The sequence below is a fragment of the Myxocyprinus asiaticus genome, chromosome 38 (genome assembly GCF_019703515.2).
Source record: "Myxocyprinus asiaticus isolate MX2 ecotype Aquarium Trade chromosome 38, UBuf_Myxa_2, whole genome shotgun sequence".
Classification (NCBI taxonomy): Eukaryota; Metazoa; Chordata; class Actinopteri; order Cypriniformes; family Catostomidae; genus Myxocyprinus; species Myxocyprinus asiaticus.
Window position 1 is genome coordinate 7,348,744 of NC_059381.1, and position 19,864 is coordinate 7,368,607.

Here is a 19,864-nt window from a genome sequence, read left to right on the forward strand (position 1 = left end):
CAGAAGAAAGAAAGACATATGGGTTTGGAACTACATGATCATGAGTAAATTATTACAGCATTTTTTATTTTTGGGTGAACTATTCCTTTAAGGTTTCCATAAAAAGTAAAAGCATGCTCCACAATCTTTGCTGGCATCATCATTAACCAGAAACATCAATGGAGAACTTTCTAATCTTAAAGTTAGCTTTAGATAACATGGGGTTAAAACTGAGGGTCAGCAGCTGATGAAGACCTATGTTCCACAACTTAATTAAATACTTGAGCACAACCTTTGATGATTTAAACCAACACTGTCGCCAATCCAATTGTGCTGGGTGCAGATAAAACTTTTGACTCTCTTTGAACAATTAGGCACATGTCTCCAGCTCCTCTGATGCATGTCCAGGGTCTGGTTTCAGTACCCCCAACAGAGGTATGGAGAAAAGGAGAAGGTGAAAGTAAGAGCTTGGCTTTATCTGCTCTACCATCAAACTCATGCTCTCATATCAACAGACTTCGCCCACATCTCTAAAGCCCCATGTGTCTACAACCTCCCATCAGCCATTCTTTGGGACTGAGCTTGTCTCCAGTGGCGAAAGAGCTTCGGCTAGCTTCCATATAAACTGAGACTGAGAGTGAAAAGACCAGGCGGGATCAAAGGTGAAAGGCTACTTTAGTTGTTCAACCCTATATGTCTCTACTGGGTTGGGGAGTACCAAAAGAAGAGGACAATGGATCATGAAGTAAGTTTTTTTTTTTTTTAAGCACTGACATTACAACATGACAGCACTTAGTACACATTAATGTATCTTAATGACAGGGGGAGTATATTTATAGTATTTAGTTACGTGGTCAGACGGTTCGCTACTGTAACTTAGTATGCATGTGAAAGTAATCTTGACTTGCAAAGGAGACACACTGAAGCACACAGGAGACCTAGATATACACTGTCACCAGTTGAGCCTGATTTCATGAAAAAATCGTGACTGTGCCGACGGTTTCGCAAAATGATATTACATGGCTCCTTACACGTATCATTGCCATTCCGTGGTGAAATATCCACTGTGTGGCGCTAAAAGCGAGTTACATTTTCTTCAAAACAGATGAGGTTTTTAAGGTTAATGCTCTATCTAGTTTTAAATCAACAAAACTGACCTCGTATAACAGATGACTGGACAGTTGGAGTGTTCAGGACACTCATTATTTTTGCAGTTCCGTTTGATAATATAATAGATTTCCAATAATAAGCTTCAAATGTTAACATTTCCAAAGTTGATGAAAACACTAAAATGTAATTAAAGCACACTGTTTAAGTGCTATTCTCTCTTTCTTACTCCCTCTGAGTGAGAGTGTGTGTGTGTGTGTGTGTGTGTGTGTGTGTGTGTGTAAAGTGCAGGATTGTGGGCAGATTAAATTTGCCTCCAGAATGTTGACAGTTGGATATACACCTGTGATTCTTGGTGCCCAGCTGCACTGAGCCAAAAATGTACTACATTTTCCCCCAATGCTAAAAAAATAAGATCAATAGAAAAAATATGTTTTTTCCCATTTACCATGTGACAGGGTTTTCAACATGTTATTAGTGAGACCATACTCTAGAATTTCGCTCAATCCCTTCAAGAACGTTAAATATTTCAGGAGATGAATTCTGTGTAGTTTGAATTTTTATTTCTGGGGGAAATGTTCCTTTAAAGACAAACAACCAAAGCCATGGTTTATTCACCTCAGCTCTCTCATCCAAGGAGTTTAATAAAGCCTCAGTGGTTTTAATTTTCCCTCCAATGTCTTGGACAGATGTTGCAGTCTATTTCCAGGCTGTTAGGCAGATGACACCTGCACTCTGGTCGGTATTGCATGGACACAAGGTTAAAATGGAAGTCTGGTTCACAGTCATGATTTATCGCCATTGCTGCCAGTGTTGAGGTAAATCACTAAGGTTACAGAGCACTGGTAATTGAGGAATGTGTAAACCAAATAATAAATGTACTCTGTTTGACACGCATACCCATGACATAATGATCTGCTCAGAATAATAGAGGCAAGTGCTTAACCCTTTAAACTCTGAGGGTGTGTTTAAAGATTTCCTGTTTTAGGGTACGTTTACATGACAACGATGTACTAAAAACGGAAAAGTTTTTTCCTTTGCGTTTCTGAGAAGTTTCGCATACAGGCGACAACGTTGTCAAAAGGTTCCCTGTTCACACAGATCCGCGAAAACGACTAAAAGCGCTGTATTATGCATGCCAGGCCAGTAGTTGGCGATGTCACTTTGTAAAGAAACACTACACACCTGCACATATAAGCATTCTTCCACAAAGCTGTGAATACAAACAATGAAGATGGCGATCGCTGGTCGTAGTAGTGATGTAGTAAATCTACACTTTGCTGGAGAAGCGTCAATAAACTCAAAATCTTGAGAAACACAAACACAGTCCTGTAGTCCGCCATTGTAGTTTTGAATGTCTCGCGTGTTGTTTTGAAGTACTCGTGTGCATGCCTATAGACTGAACACGTAATACGCGTGCGCATGACGTCATCGTTTTCACAAATTCGCGTTTTTGTATGTTTACATGGAGATGATAACGTCATTGTTATCAAAAACTTGCACTTCGAAACCCATTTTCAAAATTTTGCATTTTCAGGCCCCCAAACGCCATTGTCGTGTAAACGAACAGCCAAAACATAAAAAGTTTTCCATTTTTAGTTGAAAACATTGTCGTGTAAACGGCCCCTTAGTGGCATACCCAAAATTAAAGGCTTATAACTCGGCAAAAAAAAAACAAACAAAAAAAACAAGGATGGTCAAGTGTTTAGTATCACTGTAAAGAAAACTCTTCACATTTTCTAACAGATTATGTTAAATTCTGAGATTCTCAGCCTAAGAAACTGCTGGAATTTTTTCTTATTTTTCTGATTTGACATTATCTACTTCAGGGTGTAAATAAGGTGGCTCCAAAAAACGTATTTTGTTTTGTTCCCAATCATGTCAACTGTAACTGAGAAAAATTTTGTATTAATACGACAAAGAAATCAAAAGTTTTAGTATTACAAAAATTATTTAACTTAGTATCTGTTACGACCCCAGATGTATTTTAAAAGGGGTAATAGGGTGTAACATTAACTATTAAAAATTACCTTATGTGCTGGACAAACAGGTAACCAAACAACTATGATGTGGTGCAAAACAAAATGGTTTATTAACAGAAATTTATAATAAAGTGAAAAGTGAAAAGTGAAAGTGCAATAGTGAATGCGATATTTACAATATTTACAATATTTACAATTACCGGGTAGACACAAAAAAAGGGGGGAGAAGGGACGCGAGTAGCGCCAAAGAAAAGAAATTACACTGACTATTAAACCAAAGAGAATGAAAAGAAAAAGTCCTCAGCATCAGTGATGCCCTAACAATTCTACACTCTCTATCAAAACCAAAAGTACAGTGGATGGCACTCGCCCCTAACCTAATGTGTCTAATACAGAAGCAGTCCCTACGTGCTGCGCAATGTATATCATGTGACCTGCTTACCTGTCTGCTTCTCCCGGTGGGTAAACATACACAGAATGAAAAATGGCAGATGTAATGACTGGTTGGATAAATATGGGATTAATGAGACAGACACACGAAAGCAGACTAACATACAATATTTTACAAGCAACACAGAATCAAATTTTTAACAACAACAGCAGTGATGGCAAAAGCAAAGTGGTAGCGTTAGCGAAGCTGCTGCGGGTGGTCTGGCGGGCTGTTTTATTACTCCTGGTATGGGATGATTGGCGACGAGGGGTAGTGACGTCAGCAATTTAATCATGATTGACGGATAAATGGACCAATAACGGGGATCTAAGAAAGTTAAAATAAACAGACAGACACGGGAAAAAACAAAACACATACAAACACGGCACAGGGACGTAACAGTGTCCAAAACATCTCCAAGTGTCCAAACAAATAAAACATACTAATTGTACATAAGAACTAATTACACATGCAAACACAACAATGACTAAATATTTTCGTAGCATGCAGACATGATTTTAGTAATGAGATTTTAAAGAATGTGTTTTGTTCTGTGCCATTTGAGTAATCATTGAGTCTGTTTCATGTACTTGGTGCCATCTCCTGGTTGCCATATGTAACAATCACCAATCACATATATCTCTGCCCAAATATGGATGACTTTTTGCACTGATCTGAACTCAGTCCGATTGGTTTAGCCTTCCATGATGCTACATCCAGGAAAGCTAACATGTTTTCAGCCAGACTGCAAGATGCCAGTTAGCCAGATGCTGTGTGCACTGTGCACATTGTGTGAATTATCTAATGATCTATGCATCTGAGTACCTTGTGCGTGGGCTTGTTTAAAAAGATAATCACCTCCTCTATGTAATGGTATGTAGTATTTATGTTCTGTTTATTTTTTGTGAAGTTATAAGTGAAAATGTGGCATTTGAATAACACCTTTTCACATGAAACATACAGTTTACAAGACATATACTTAACTATAACTGGCTATTTTTTTTTTTTTTTTTTTTGTCTGGTTTAATTCTATTTATATATTATTTATATATTTATAAACTCAGCAAAAAAAGAAACGTCCTCTCAATTTCAGCTGCTTTTATTTTCAGCAAGCTTAACATGTGTAAATATTTGTATGAACATAAAAAGATTCAACAGCTAAGACATAAACTGAACAAGTTTCACAGACATGTGACTAACAGAAATGGAATAATGTGTCCCTGAATCAAAAGTAACAGTCAGTATCTGGTCTGGCCACCAGCTGCATTAAGTACTGCAGTGCATCTCCTCCTCATGGACTGCACCAGATTTGCCAGTTCTTGCTGTGAGATGTTACCCCACTCTTCCACCAAGGCACTTGCAAGTTCCCAGACATTTATGGGGAGAATGGCCCTAGCCCTCACCCTTCGATCCAGCAGGTCCCAGACGTGCTCAATGGGATCCGGGCTCTTCGCTGGCCATGGCAGAACACTGACATTCCTGTCTTGCAGACGTTCTCACGCACAGAACGGCAGTATGGCTGGTGGCATTGTCATGCTGGAGAGTCATGTCAGGATGAGACTGCAGGAAGGGTACCACATTGGGAGGAGGATGTCTTCCCTGTAACGCACAGCGTTGAGATTGCCTGCAATGACAACAAGCTCAGTCAGATGATGCTGTGACACACCGCCCCAGACCATGATGGACCCTCCACCTCCAAATCGATCCCGCTCCAGAGTACAGGCCTCGTTGTAATGCTCATTCCTTCGACGATACACGTGAGTCCAACCATCACCCCTGGTGAGACAAAACCGTGACTCATCAGTAAAGAGCACTTTTTGCCAGTCCTGTCTGGTCCAGCAAAGGTGGGTTTGTGCCCATAGGCGATGTTGTTTCTGGTGATGTCTGGTAAGGACCTGCCTTACAAGTCCTCAGTCCAACCTCTCTCAGCCTATTGCGGACAGTCTGAGCACTGATGGAGGGATTGTGCTTTCCTGGTGTAATTCGGGCAGTTGTTGTTGCCATCCTGTACCTGTCCCGCAGGTGTGATATTCAGATGTACCGATCCTGTGCAGGTGTTGTTACACATGGTCTGCCACTGCGAAGATGATCAGCTGTCCTTCCTGTCTCCCTGTAGCGCTGTTGTAGGCATCTCACAGTACGGACATTGCAATTTATTGCCCTGGCCACATCTACAGTCCTCATGCCTCCATAAAGCATGCCTAAGGCACGTTCACGCAGATGAGCAGGGACCCTGGGCATCTTTCTTTTGGTGTTTTTCAGAGTCAGTAGAAAGGTCTCTTTAGTGTCCTAAGTTTTTATAACTGTGACCGTAATTGCCTACCATCTGTAAGCTGTTAGTGTCTTAACGACCGTTCCACAGGTGCATGTTCATTAATTGTTTATGGTTCATTGAACAAGCATGGAAAACATTGTTTAAACCCTTTACAATAAAGATCTGTAAAGTTATTTGGATTTTTACAAAATTATCTTCAAAATACAGTGTCCTGAAAAAGGGACATTTCTTTTTTTGCTGAGTTTATATATTTGGTGAGTTTGATGTTTTTACTGATTACAAAAATATGTACAGTGCAACATTATTATACATTATCAAAACTGAACACTTCTGATTTGTCTGCAAATTTTAGAGCACTTGTTCAGTGTTGATCAGAATGCCTACATGCATTGTAAATTAGAGCTTCTAAGCTTTCAAACGATGCCTGTTTTGTGTTGGTCAAGACTGTAGTTATTAATATTTTGATAATTAATTTTTTTCTTGCTGTCCAGCCGAGCTTAAATGGTTAAAGTGATAGCTCACCCCAAAATGAAAACTTTATCATCATTTACTTACCCTCATGTTCTTCCAAATCCATAAGACTTTCTTTTTTCTATGGAACACAAAATGAGATATTTAGCGGAATGTTAGCCTCAGTCACCATTAACTTGCATTTTATGGAAAAACAGTGCAATGAAAGTGAATAGTGACTAAGAATATCATACTGCTGATGCCAAACATACCCTTTTGTGTTCCAAGGAAGAAAGAAAGCCATTTAGATTTGGAACAACATGAGGACAGAATTTTCATTTTTGGCTGAACTATCCCTTTAATACTGGTGAATGTGACACTCTCATCTTCTCCACTAGAATCACTGTTGAATACGATGATTTGGATTTTGTCTCATAAAACTTGCACAAAATTGGCACTACCAGTATACAGTAAAAACACTCTAAAATCAATACCTGCTTCACATATAAAATAGTGACACATTTTTGTCATAACGCAAAGCACTTTGAACCAAGGAAATTTATAATGCCTGGAGGCCATTGTTCCCAGTGGCAGTTGTTCATTTGGGTCTTACCTCAAAAACTCATAATTGAAAAACAGTTGAAGTTGTTTACAACGTCAGTAAAGAAGCAGTAGGTAATTTGACAACCGTCCTGACAACCTCTTCTCAGAACATTGCTGGCTTTCCTTGCATTACTCTGTTTGAGATGATCGGAAACAGGTGATCTGTTTCCCACTGACAGGAAGACTGAAGATAATCCCTGTATAACAGACAGGACTTTCTGCAGGAAAAGTGGAGTTCTACAGGCTAACGCACTAAACACCTGTTACAGCACGTGTTGTGTCAGTCACCTCTGTGTCTCTTGAAATCATAATGCATAGCCAGAGAGCTAATGCTAAAACAGGATTGACACTGGCTCATCTTGAACTTTCTATGAACTGATATTAAAGAGCTCAGTAGAGTGAAAGATAAAGAACCGAGACTAACTACTAACTCCAGTTAAGTTTTTTTAACGTCAATGCTTTCCAAAGTATGTGGTTATGGAGAGCATTTATGAAAGTCTCCAATTTTGGGGGAGGAAAACACCATTCCAATGTGGATGAGAGGCGTTAACATAGCAAAACTTATTTTTGTGTATTTTAATTTTTTTATTTTTTACTAGATTTATTGCAAGTTTGATTTATGTACCTTATATACAATTACTACCTTAGTATATCCACAAACAGTAAACGGCATTCTGAAAAATTAGACTGATTGGTCAGTTGTCAATGTTTTTGTATAATTACTGATAACAGGCAATTGATTTCCTACATGCTTTGTTAGTTAGTCTCTTATATTACTTTTTCTTCTCACATAATGAAATAATTTGAAATGAAATCAATATTTCAAGTCAATTTATATATAGTTTTATCTAAGTAGCAATGCACAGTAGCTAATAAGTGGGATATTGTACAGTCAGCCCAGCTCATTATCACAAAATAAACCCTTTAGGTTGATATAAGATCTGATAAACCTGTGTTTATTTTGCAATAATGACCGGCTGACTGTAAAATATCCCTTACTTACTGTATCTACTTCAAATAAGTTGCAAAACTAAAGAAACACTCAAATATGTTTGGAAAAATATTCTTTAAACTGTGTGCTTTCCTGTCCATTGTCTTTGGGATATTTAAATAAATAATGTGTAAAAGAAAAAAGATTAATGACAAAATATACACTATTTATCTACCTCCTTAGATTCGTAAACACACTTCATAACATAAGCGTTTATAAACCTATAGGTGCATCGGGACATATAAACAGCTGCATAAGGAACAAACCACAGTGCACGACTCCAGAGATCATTATTCAGACAAACATAAACACTTCATTTTTGCACAGCACTTGAACATTTCCATTTCCGTGATCAAATTCCTACGTACGCCCTCCAGCAAATCATCAATCTATCAGACAGTTTCCACGACGACTCAGCCCAAAAATACAACACCAAATCAATATAAGAGACAAATATCTCAGATATTACCAGAAAGACAACAGTGCATGTATCACACATGTGGGTATTACATGTAGCGTCTGTAATTTGTGATTTATCAATGTCAACATGACACCTGGAGGCATTTTGATAACGTTTTAGCAGCTGGAATGAATGCTAATGCACATACAGTACTGTTTTTGATTGATTAATATTTTATTTTGATAGCCCTGTAAGTGATCGAAACATGAGACCTCTGGAGACAAAACATGGATCTCAAATTTACAAGCTGTCCAACAATAGACTGAGGAAAATTCAGTGACAATCAATGCCAACATGCCATCTCTTCAACATCAGTTTCCAAAATAAGAAACAATGCAATTTTAAAGCCATAAATAACATTTCCACATTGATTAGAATGCTACTGCAACACTCTTTAAGTAATTTTTTATAATCCTGGTCCAGCGGTCTCTGTGTTCGAAGCAAGAGCTGGGTGATGAATTTACGACATATTCAATATTTTTTGATGCCGATATAAAATGAACCTACATCAGCAATATTGCAATGACTTTAATAAGCTACTTCTATTGGCCCCATGAGCATGAAAGTGTTAAAACAGAGGTCTTTTATTAGCATCTCTGATTTCAACCTCAATAAAATGCCGATAGAGTTGGATCAGTTCGATTCATTTCGGTGAATCAGTTCTTTGCCCACAATTATTACCATATATTATTAAATTGTGTAAATTAAAATGAATAAATAGCATTCAATTCCTTTTCATTTAATGAGAAATTTAGTGGAAAACATGCCTTAATTATTTTAACCTCCTTATTTTACTCCTTACATTAAGCAAAAATCAGCCTACTAAGCTATTTCAGAAGAAATACATAAACATAATTTTTTAGCTATATCGGCCAGCCCTAATTTTAAACTATTTTACTGTATTTTACAACTTGCAATTAACAAAAATTGCCATTTTATGCTATTTCAGAACAAACACATACACATTTAGAAATATCTGAAATACTTTCAAAAAGCTAAAAACACAGAAGTATATATTTTTTAACTACTGTATATCAGCCATCCCTAATTTTAAACTTTTTTACTGTATTTTACACCTCGCAATTAAGAAAAATGGCCATTTTAAGCTATTTCAGAACAAATACATACACATTTAGAAATATATCAAATACTGTAAAAAAAGAAAAGCTAAAATAGATGTAATTTTTTTTTTTTTTTTTATGTTGCCCATCCCTAATACGAGCCCAGTGACTCCAATGAAACACACACACTCTGGCAGGCAGCTGGATTAAAATGACAGCCCTTATGTTGTGTCCGGCCTAATAGTGATCAGACAGCACAGATAAGAATGTTTGTATTGTAAGACCAGAGTGCTCCTGTCTGCTTTACCAGCCCAGATTGTGCGTGCTTTCTCTGACAAAGCTGCTGGCCAATGTAAGCTGCCAAAATGGAGAGCCTGAAGAGAACAGAGAGGATTGTGGCACTAAGAACTGCAGTAAGATAGGGCTTAGATAGGGCTGGTGAGAAAATGCTGATGGTTAGAGATCTGGGCTTTAGGAAACACCCTGTAATGTCATTACCTCATTCTCTCTCAGTGAGATCTAAAAAAAAAAAAAAAAAAAAAAAAAACACAAAAGATCCCCCGAAAACAAACACCAAATAAATACATACAATTCATACAGTGACAATATAAACATCCGTTATAGCTCATTCTGGAGAAGCTGAAAGGCAATACATGTTGCATAATCTCTTCTATTTCAGATTTCACTTTTGACTTTTGGACTAATAGCAATAGAGTGCAACAGTGCCCAGACACTTTTTTAGCCATCTTGGTTCTGTTAGTATTTTTCCCATCCATTTTGTTTCCTAAGAATTTCATAAAATAGTTCTAAGCCATGGACCTAATCAAGCAGCTTTGAAGTGAATGAAAACTTAACAAACTTTGATTTAAAAAAAAAGAGCACAAAAGTTACAAGACTGGGTACTCAACATCTTTAGTGACGGAATGAACTACAATCCCATGAAGCATTGCAAATAGCCTATTCAAAATATAAACGATGTAAAAATATAAATCTAACAGAGTAGTTAAATCTAACTAAATATGTAGTTTGAAAGTGACTTGACTGCGTCATTCGCACTACTTCATGGAAGTGGATGGTCCCTGCTGAGCTAATTTGCAGCTGTTTGTTTGCTACGATTCTCTGATTGGTTGCTCGTTTCCCTTCAGAATCATGGACAGTGTAGTTCTTCACCAGGTATTCCACTATTAAACACTATTAAAAAATAAAGTTAAAATAACACGGACTAATGGCTCCAACAGGAGCATACCATCGATTGACAACCTCGGAACTCATAGTGAGTTATTGTTAATAATAACAAATATGGGATTTTAACTTCTGGAACCAGACTGTTGCACTCTATAACTTTCAACTCACACTTAAAAAACATGTGTGGTGTTATTAAACACTGATATACTTCCTGTGCTTCAGGAAGATGGGGGTGGGAAGACTACAGCAAGTGTCAAACTGTGATCTAAGGCAGGTATCCAGTTTAAGAAGATAGCGTCCCTCTGTCTTCTCTTCTCACTTTGTCTTTCTTTTTTATCTCTTTCTTTTTATCTCTTTGTCAGGTTTGTGATGTGAAGAGATGTCAAGTTACAGAGTCTGTAACCTCACACCTCTAAATTCACCTTCTGAGTCAGAGCCAAAAGTCACAAGGCCATGTAGAGCCCTTGGCTACTTCTAAAGACGGTGTCATGTCACTTTAGGAAACACACAGCTGGCTGGCCTGTGGCCCAGAATGAAGAATGATGTCATAAATTAGACTCTTATAGAGTTTCCCTTTGAATATCTGTTAATGAAATTTACAGAATCTCTCTCTGTCATTATATAAACAAATATAATTAATGTTTAATAATGGACAATCTAAAGTCTATAGTAACATTTTGGATTAGTTTAGTTAGTGGTGCTTGTGAATGCAATGCACTTCCAATGGAATTGAATGGTGCCAATCAGTAAATGTTAAAATACTCACTGGTTCAAAAGTATAGCCTCAAGACATAAACATTGTGTGTTTAAATGATTTTAGTTGTACATGATTTAGAAGTTGTAAAACTGAATATAACTTTACACAGAAATGTTAGTAAGCAACTTTATCACTGTACTGAACCCAGAATATTCCTCTTAGATTTTCACCTGGCAGACCAAAAAATGGGCAACAAATTTCCATAGACTTACATTGAAGGAGGGAACTAAGCCGCATCTGGGACCAGAGTTTAATGGAGAATTGGAGTTGGGCTGTTTTGACTTAGGCCAATAAGTGACCACCTAACACCCACCCAGAACACCCTAGCAACCAACTACTGTAGCAGTATTATAGAAACCTCTAAAATCACACAAAAATCCACATAGCAAAGTGCTAACACCTAACCAAATGAAAAGAAAAATCATATGGTTTTGGAACAACATTAGGAAATGATGGCAGAATTTTCATTTTTGAGCAAGCTACACCTTACATTAGCAATGCCATTTCTCCCCTTGTCTAATACTATGACTAGATGTCTATTAAGTAAACATAATAATTTCTGCAGTTCTACAGTTGATGGATGACCCCTTTCACACTGTAATTTCAACATCACATATCACTGCAACTACTAAACATCCTTGTAACTGGATGTTTTGTTGAAGGCCTCACAAGGGTCGTTGACAGGAGAAGTAGTTGAACCTTATCTGAACCAATCACAGTCTCCGGTATGACATTATGACAAATCCCATTCAGTCTGTCTCTGGGAATGAGACATAAGTCTTCAGAAGCAAATGCATTCTCTCATTCTGTCTTTCTCTCTGTCCAACTAACTTTGACAGTTAGAAATGTGAGTTAAATCTCTGCAGGCCAATGCAAACCCTAAAGTAATGTTGACAGCTCTCACAGTGAAATGAGTTTTGGGACATCTGCTAAACTGATATAGACAGCACAGTCTCTCGGGAGCTGGATGTATAGACAGACCTTTCTTCTCTCTTCCAGGAGTCAACAACGACCATGAAACCATGGGAAAGACAGTAGACATGCCTTTGACATGCAAAACTGCATAGTTTCAAAATCGACGTGTTAACCTATTTAGTTGGATGTTGTTGAATTAAAATAAGAATTTTGTCAGTTTACATCTTGGTTTTTAGCAATTTAGGGCACTTTATAGTTTTCCAACTCTTTTTAGGGCACAATTTTCCAGGACATTTGTGCCCAACAAGTGTAATATTTAAGCAAAAATAGATGCTTCCATTTAAATCGAGCTTTTATTTTGGCATTTTTGTGTGTTTTTGACGGTAGTTTCTCACCTCCAGATAAGCAGTTTTACATGGCTCAGTGTGATTATTAATCCCTGTAAAGCTTTTCAGCATGCCCAATTCCCAATGCACTCTAAGTCCTCATGGTGGCGTAGTTACTCGCCTCAATCCAGGTGGGGAGGTCGAATCTCAGTTGCCTCCGCGTCTTATAACGTGGCTTGTTGAGCAGGTTACCGCAGAGACCTAGCGCGTGTGGAGGCTTCACACTATTCTCCGAGGTATCCACGCACAACTCACCAGGCACCCAACCGAGAGCGAGAACCACATTATAGTGACCACGAGGAGGTTAACCCAACGTGACTTTACCCACCCTAGCAACCGGGCCAGTTGGTTGCTTAGGAAGCCTGACTGGAGTCATTCAGCATGCCCTGGATTCGAAGTTGCGACTCCAGGTGTGGTAGTCAGTGTCTTTACTTGCTGAGCTACCCAGGCCCCCCATGACTGTCATCGTTGTCTAAAGTTTATATCTCAAATGTTTCTGGGGTTAACACAACAGCAATGTTGTAATGAAAAATATTATTTCATTGGAGCAAAGTAGAGATGACAGCAGATGAGCACAGAAAATATGTGACAGGGATTTGTTCATGACAGTTAGTTTTGTGACAGTTGACCTTGTTTCACAATGTGCTGCTGCCGGCAGTGACAAAACGAAACGAATATGTGTATTTGACACTTATTCCGAGTCCAGATCGTTACCATTTTTTTTTTTTTTTTTTTTTTTTTTTTTACATGTAACAAAAACCTTGTTAGCAACACAGTCAAACTATTAAAATATTTTCCAGGACATTTAGGTATTTTTCTAATTTTCCATGACTTTTCCATGACATGTGCAAACCCTGGTTTTAAAATATATTATAGCAAGTTAGATTATTTTATCATATTTTATTAACTTATTTTAAATAATTCTAAGTCATCTAGAGGGCCCTTGAAAATTTGTTGAGGCTCCATAGTGTGCCCCGGGCCCCTGGTTGAGAACCACTGGCTTAAAACTTCATACCAAGTTTCTATGATCGATATGGCTCGGGTCCCTCCTTTAATGTAAGTCTATGGAATTTTTTAAAAATTTAAATGAACTGGAACTTAACAATGGCCATTGTAAGTTCGATTCAAAAAGCAATAGCACCTCTCCTCAATAAGCCACATGATTTGAAATATCATTCATGTTTGTAGCACAAAGTTTAATACTTAGGGTTACAGGTTTGTTCAAATCCTTACTGAGCAATAGTAATAGAGATTCTTGCCTTAGCAAGCACAGCTAATATCCTGATTTGTTTTCCTCCCCTTTCTGTTTTATCCAATAAAAAGCCTCATGAGCTTTCCACTGGCATACAAACAGGCTTGGTTTCCATGCCACCCACCTGGATTGTAGTTTAAGTCCATGACCGGATGATTTTCTGTCCAGCTTTTGTGATCCAACAACAACACAAAAATCTGTTCGAGTCTACTTATCTGTGAATTTCTCAAGTCCTCTCTTCTCTTAGCCAGTTCTTACCCCCTTCCAGCATGGTATTGTATTCATTCCATCTGTCCATTTTCAGTGATCTCATGCATTAGCAAGTTATGGATTCAAACAATCACACAAGCAAAGAGATCTGATCAGATGATCCAAGTCAACAGGTTATCTCCTTGTTTTCTTCCTCTCCAGGCTGAGTCTAAGAGATCCACAGCATGCATGTGCAGAAACAGGGCTGTTCCCTTCATACTGTGCCTGAGTAGAGCGCAGTGTCTTGGCTGGGAGAGCATGCAGTTATGCACTGACAATCTAGCGGAAGGCGAGCAGGGGAGTGTGGCTCATAAATCACAGCCGCCGAAGCTCTTGGGGGTCTTGCCCCGGCCTGTAAATTTGACGATCGAAGAGAGGGCACTCGCCAAATGGCTCGCTCCCTTACCGTGCTCTATAAATACAGACAGAGCTGTTACCGGTAGACTTCTTCTAGTTTTTCCTCTGTTGCACTTTGATCCATATACATAGATTGTTTATAATCCCATAGTTCACCCAAAAATGAAAATTATGTGATCATTTACACACCCTCACGTCATTCCAAAACTGTATGTCTTTGTTCTGTAGAATTCATAAAGATATTTTAGGCATGATTTTTTTTTAAACATTCTTCTCTTTTCCATACAATGAAAGTGAATGGGGACATAAAATTGGCCTATACGACTTGTTTGCGGTTTTCCAAGTCTTCTGAAGCCACGCTGTTTGTGAGGAAATGACCAACATTTTAGTCTTTATTCAATGAAAATCTTGATTGACTAATTTTATGGTGCTTTCTTGTCATTTTAGGAGCCCCAGTCCCCTTCACTTTCATTGTATGGAAAAGAGCACCATGAATATTCACTTCAAACTCGGCTATGAACTGCTTGGTTCATAGCCGAGTTTGATTTCTCCCCCCTCCCCCTGTTCTCTTTTAACATCATATTATTTGGGTCCAAACCACAGTATAATTGCGTCATCAACATGAGTACAAGCAGTAGCTGTTTGCCTCCATAAATTGTTAACAAGGTGGCATAACTAGGTATGATAGACCACCTTTTTAAGCGAACACAAAGAAAAGATTTTTTGCTGCTTGTTTAGTTTACTTAATTAAAATGAACTAAAGCAACACAATTCTAGAACATTTTGTCACTACTTGATTTTATTGAGCTCTATCATTTTGAATTTGTAAAATTTTAATTTGCTTAATCCATTTGAGTTCGGACTACATTAATACTTTTTGTAGTGTTTATGTATTATTGATATTACTGGGCAGGATATTCTCATTTCCAAGCATGCTATGTATGGGATTAGTTAGGGAGAATAAGTGTTAAAATTAAGGGGTGTTTTTTATTTTTTTTATGCATTTTTCAGAATATGAGGAGATTTGTTAATGTTTAATGTTCTGTTATTGGTTTCTAAAAAGAGAGTCTGCTATGCTGGAGTTTTGGGGGTTACCACTGTGGTGAAGAATGGCACTTGCGCTTAGGTTGAGGATGGATTTTCATTTCAAGTGATGATACTTGATTTGAGTGCTGCTTAGCTCTATAAGCAGCTGCAATTAAATTGATAAGTTTCACTGTCCTTACACTTGCTCACCTGGCATATAGAAAAGATTACTAAAATAAATCAAGTTGGCTCAAAATAAGAAAATTTATTGAATAAAACCTTAATAAATTGAGTTTGATGAGCCTAATAAAGTTGAATAAAAATATTATTGTACACTGATTTGTCCTAATCCAACAAAATTATGTTGGCTCAATGAAACTGACTTAATCTGAATGAGACATTAAATTGCTTGTAAAAAAAAAAAGGTCTCAAATTCAATCAAATAAACCAAACAAACGTACCAAACTTTGCATAACACCAAAATTGCAATTAGAAAGGTCATACAGGTTTGGAATGACATGTGGGTGAGTAAATGATGACATAATTTTCATTTTTGTGTGAACCCTTTAATTAAAGGTTACCCAAATAGCTTTAGCATCTACAGACTTTAAAGTCACCATCATTTAACATTTATAAGGAAATCCCTGTAACATTGTGACAGATTTAGTTTGTTGATACCTCATAAAAATGTGTAACCGCCATGTGTATTCCAGTTATATCTGCTGTGTTGGGTATGTCAGCGGCACAAAATGGCTCTAGAATGTTCCCTTGAGTGTCAACACCGTGTTTATTTGGACTGTAGACATTTGAATGTTCGATGTAAATCTTCTACAGGAAAGTATAGGGCTTAAACCTGATCTGTGCTGGTGTGTGTGAGAAGAGTATTTAGGGAGGCTAGAAGTTTGCTATGACAGCCAGACCTCCCTGCCGTTACCAGGTTATGTAAGTGTCCGGGTTTCCTGTTTTGTATGTGGCCCCTTTACCCCAGCTTACACACACGCTAACTCACACACACTTTTTGACCTGCTTTAATGTCACTCAGTTCATAATTCACTCTTATTGAATACACATGCTCCTTGACTCCTTGGTTTAAGTGAAATTCATTCATCAATTATGAAAATACTAAGCTCTATCTCTCTTTCTTTCACACACAAATATATCCAGAGGCCTGGTTTAAATCTCTCATATATCATCAGAGCTTCAGAGTCATGTAGTGATGGCTGAGCTCTGTTTAGCTCTGACAGTGATGCCAAAACTCTCCATCTGTGGACAAATGCCAGAAATGTGCAACGTAATTCAAACTGAGGAAGACAAACACATATTTCATTCCGCAGAATGGATGATAGTGCCAAATGCTGACACCACACTGTGAAGCCTTCTGAGCTCTGGTTTGTTATTTAGATATGGAAAATTCTACACTAATCATTACAAACCAACTGAGAAAATGTTTAGAAGACCTTTGAAATTGTAATTAAATTTAATGGTACAGCATTTTGCTATTATTCTTGCACAAATGTTAATGCTTTAAATGGAAGAGTTTAATTGTATTAGTGGTAAAATACTTTCTAATAAAATAGAGAGAGAGAGAGAGAGAGAGAGAGAGAGAGAGAGAGGGAAGAGGACAAGGAAAAATTAATTTTTCTTTTCTCTGTCTTTTCAATCACACTAGGCACACAGGACATATCCCACAACAGAGCACTCTGGGATATCTGCTCTACCTCATGTTATTGAGGCTTCTGTTTTCAATCTCGGCTGGCATCAATCATTTCCTTTGCCTAAGAGTCCAGTCACAACTTCAGCTAGATTACATCACAGAGGCACAGCCTGAAGAATCACGTCTATCTAATGTAAATGAAATTATAAATTATTTTGTAGTTACATATTTTGTAGATATTAGGATGCAGAGTAAAATGAACCTACTCTCTAGTTACAATGTAACTATGTTGGCTTGACAAAGCCAACGTACTGTTATTTTACAGACTTGGTATAGGTTTTTTCAAAATCTCTAAACAAAGACCAAAATTATCAATTGTAACTCCTCCTAGAGCTTTAAAGCTACATCCACTAAACTTGGCATAGACCTTCAGTCCGTTCTGACTTATTGTGCTATATCTTTTCTAACACAGCACAGCAAAACTCTGAAAAATCCAGACTTACACTGATGTACAACTTTCAAACTCCAACTGTCAAACAATTAAAAAGTAAACAAGCACAAGGCCTTTGATCTGCTTTAAGTTGCTCTCTCTTTCTCTCTTTCTCGCTGTGTCTCAAATGACACACTATACACTATGCACTAACGATATACACTATGCATTTAGCCATGTAGTGAATCAGTCTTCAAAGTGTAGTATCATACCAAATGGAACACTAAACAATTATTTACCACACGGAAGCTTTCGCCGTTTAACAACTGCCGGAAGTGATGTTTCAATCACATGTGATGTGTTGCGGCTATCTTTAGCAAGTTAGACAACCTTAGTTCAACACTTGTATCACAAACCACATACATATTCATACAGTGTAGGGGAGTAAAGCATTCAACTTACATTTGTAAGGTGTTGTCTTCATTGAAGTTTCAATAGTTGCAACATTCTCCATTATTTACAATCGTTTTGTCAGACCAGCATCGCGGCCTGGAAACTCCGATCCCTTCCACTAGTTCCGACACACTTGTTTCACACTTTTGACGGTTGAAGAAGTGCATCATCCGGGTGCTCATAGTACACTTGTTTTTGTTGCATTCCCTTATAAAAATCGAGAGTTCATGGCAAATTTGCTGCAAAATTGCCGGCAAGCTTGCGGCAAATTGTCCATTGTTGCCAAAGGTTTGCCGGAGGTTCACCACTACCAGCGAAGAGCTGCAAACTTTTGACAAACATTTGCAGAGCAAAAACTAATTTGCATGTGAAAATAACGAGCAGCAAATTTGCTACTTTAGATTTTTTGTAAGTGTTTTCAGTGTTAGCATACTATTCGCACTGCTTAAACTTCAAAATGACGTAGAATAGGGCAAAAGTGTGTGGTTTAGGACACATCTATCTCTTGCAAGCTAGCTAGCTAACTTTTAAAGTTTATGGTGCATCCCAAACTGCGCACTTTTGCACTATTCCATGGCATTTTGTAGTAGTGTGAGTACTATGTTAACACTGAAAATGCAGCAAAAAGAAGTGTACTTTAAGAACCCAGATTATGCACTTTTTCAACCGTCAAAATGTGTGGAATGTTGGACACTACATGCACTCAGCACACGCAGCTTGCCGTACATAGCAGAAGGGGCGGAGTTAACTGGCTGCACTGTTGGTCTGATACAACAGTTGTAAATAATGAAGAATGTAGCCACTAGCGAAACTTCAGTTGATATAGCCCCTTACAAATTGCTTTACCATCACCCCAAACTGTGTGAATATGTACTTTGTTTAAGATATATGTGCTGAACTGAGGTTGGCTAACACGCTAAAGCTAGCGGCAACACATCACATGCGCTTGAAATGTGTCACTTCCGTCAGTTGTTAAACGTGCGAATGCTTCCGTGTAGTAAAAAAAGTTAAGTGTTCAATTTGGGACGATACTACACGTTGAAAATTCATACACTGCATGGCTGAGTGCATTGTATATTTTGTAAGTGCATAGTGTATAGTGTCATTTGGGACACAGCTTTAAACTTTTACACATGGATTTGTCATATAATTTAATATGGCTGAATCAACCTTAACCTATATGAAAATTTTTATTTAAAACATTCCTCCGTTCTCTAGAACACTTTGTGTTTCTGTAATGGTACTGACTGCGAAGTAATTTTATGCCCTTGTGCTGATTTACATTACAGGTGGAATGTGCTGAGGTGTTAAAGCTACTGTATATTGCTTTCAAAATAGGACATAAACAGAATATTCCTCAGGTCAAGTTCAGCCCACATATGGGCGATTCTGACATCTGGAAATCATAAAGCACGCAGTATAAATGGCTGACAAGTAGATATGAAGAAAAATATTTCAGTTCACATCTTTCTCTGCCAAGACGAGTCCCATGAACTTAAATACACATCAGAGGGGTATTTACAGCATGCGAGAGCTTGGTGCTGTCAGAAAGCATTTGGGTTTGCACTTGGATCAGGATAAAAATTCACAAGAACTTGACCTTATAAGTTATCGTGACCACAGACTAGTTCCTTGACCTAAATCCTACCCTGAATAATGACAGTAAAATTCAGGCACTTTCAAAAAATATTTTTGTACCCATAATAATGGAATTATTTAGATGTATTTGTCTGGTCTCAGACCAACAGAAGAGCTTCTAATAACTTCACAGCACCTCTAGTTCACTTCAGAACATTCCGATGATACAGTCTAGCTGTTATACAAATATCATGTTTTGTCCCTGAGCTAGACTGGTCTCAATC

General features: G+C 37.8%; 1 protein-coding gene across 3 annotated transcripts in view; it reads right to left on the reverse strand.

The window, feature by feature from the left end:
* Positions 1-19,864, reverse strand: part of arhgap24 (Rho GTPase activating protein 24) — a 149,062-nt gene that overhangs the window by 46,210 nt on the left and 82,988 nt on the right. The window contains exon 1 of one of the 3 annotated variants that reach the window (XM_051677116.1): positions 13,958-14,843. The exons of the other annotated variants lie outside the window; for them this stretch is intronic. Coding sequence (XP_051533076.1) covers positions 13,958-13,979 — 22 coding nt within the window. The 5' untranslated portion in view covers positions 13,980-14,843. Of the gene's footprint in view, positions 1-13,957; positions 14,844-19,864 lie in introns of those variants that run through there. 3 annotated transcript variants of the gene reach the window in all.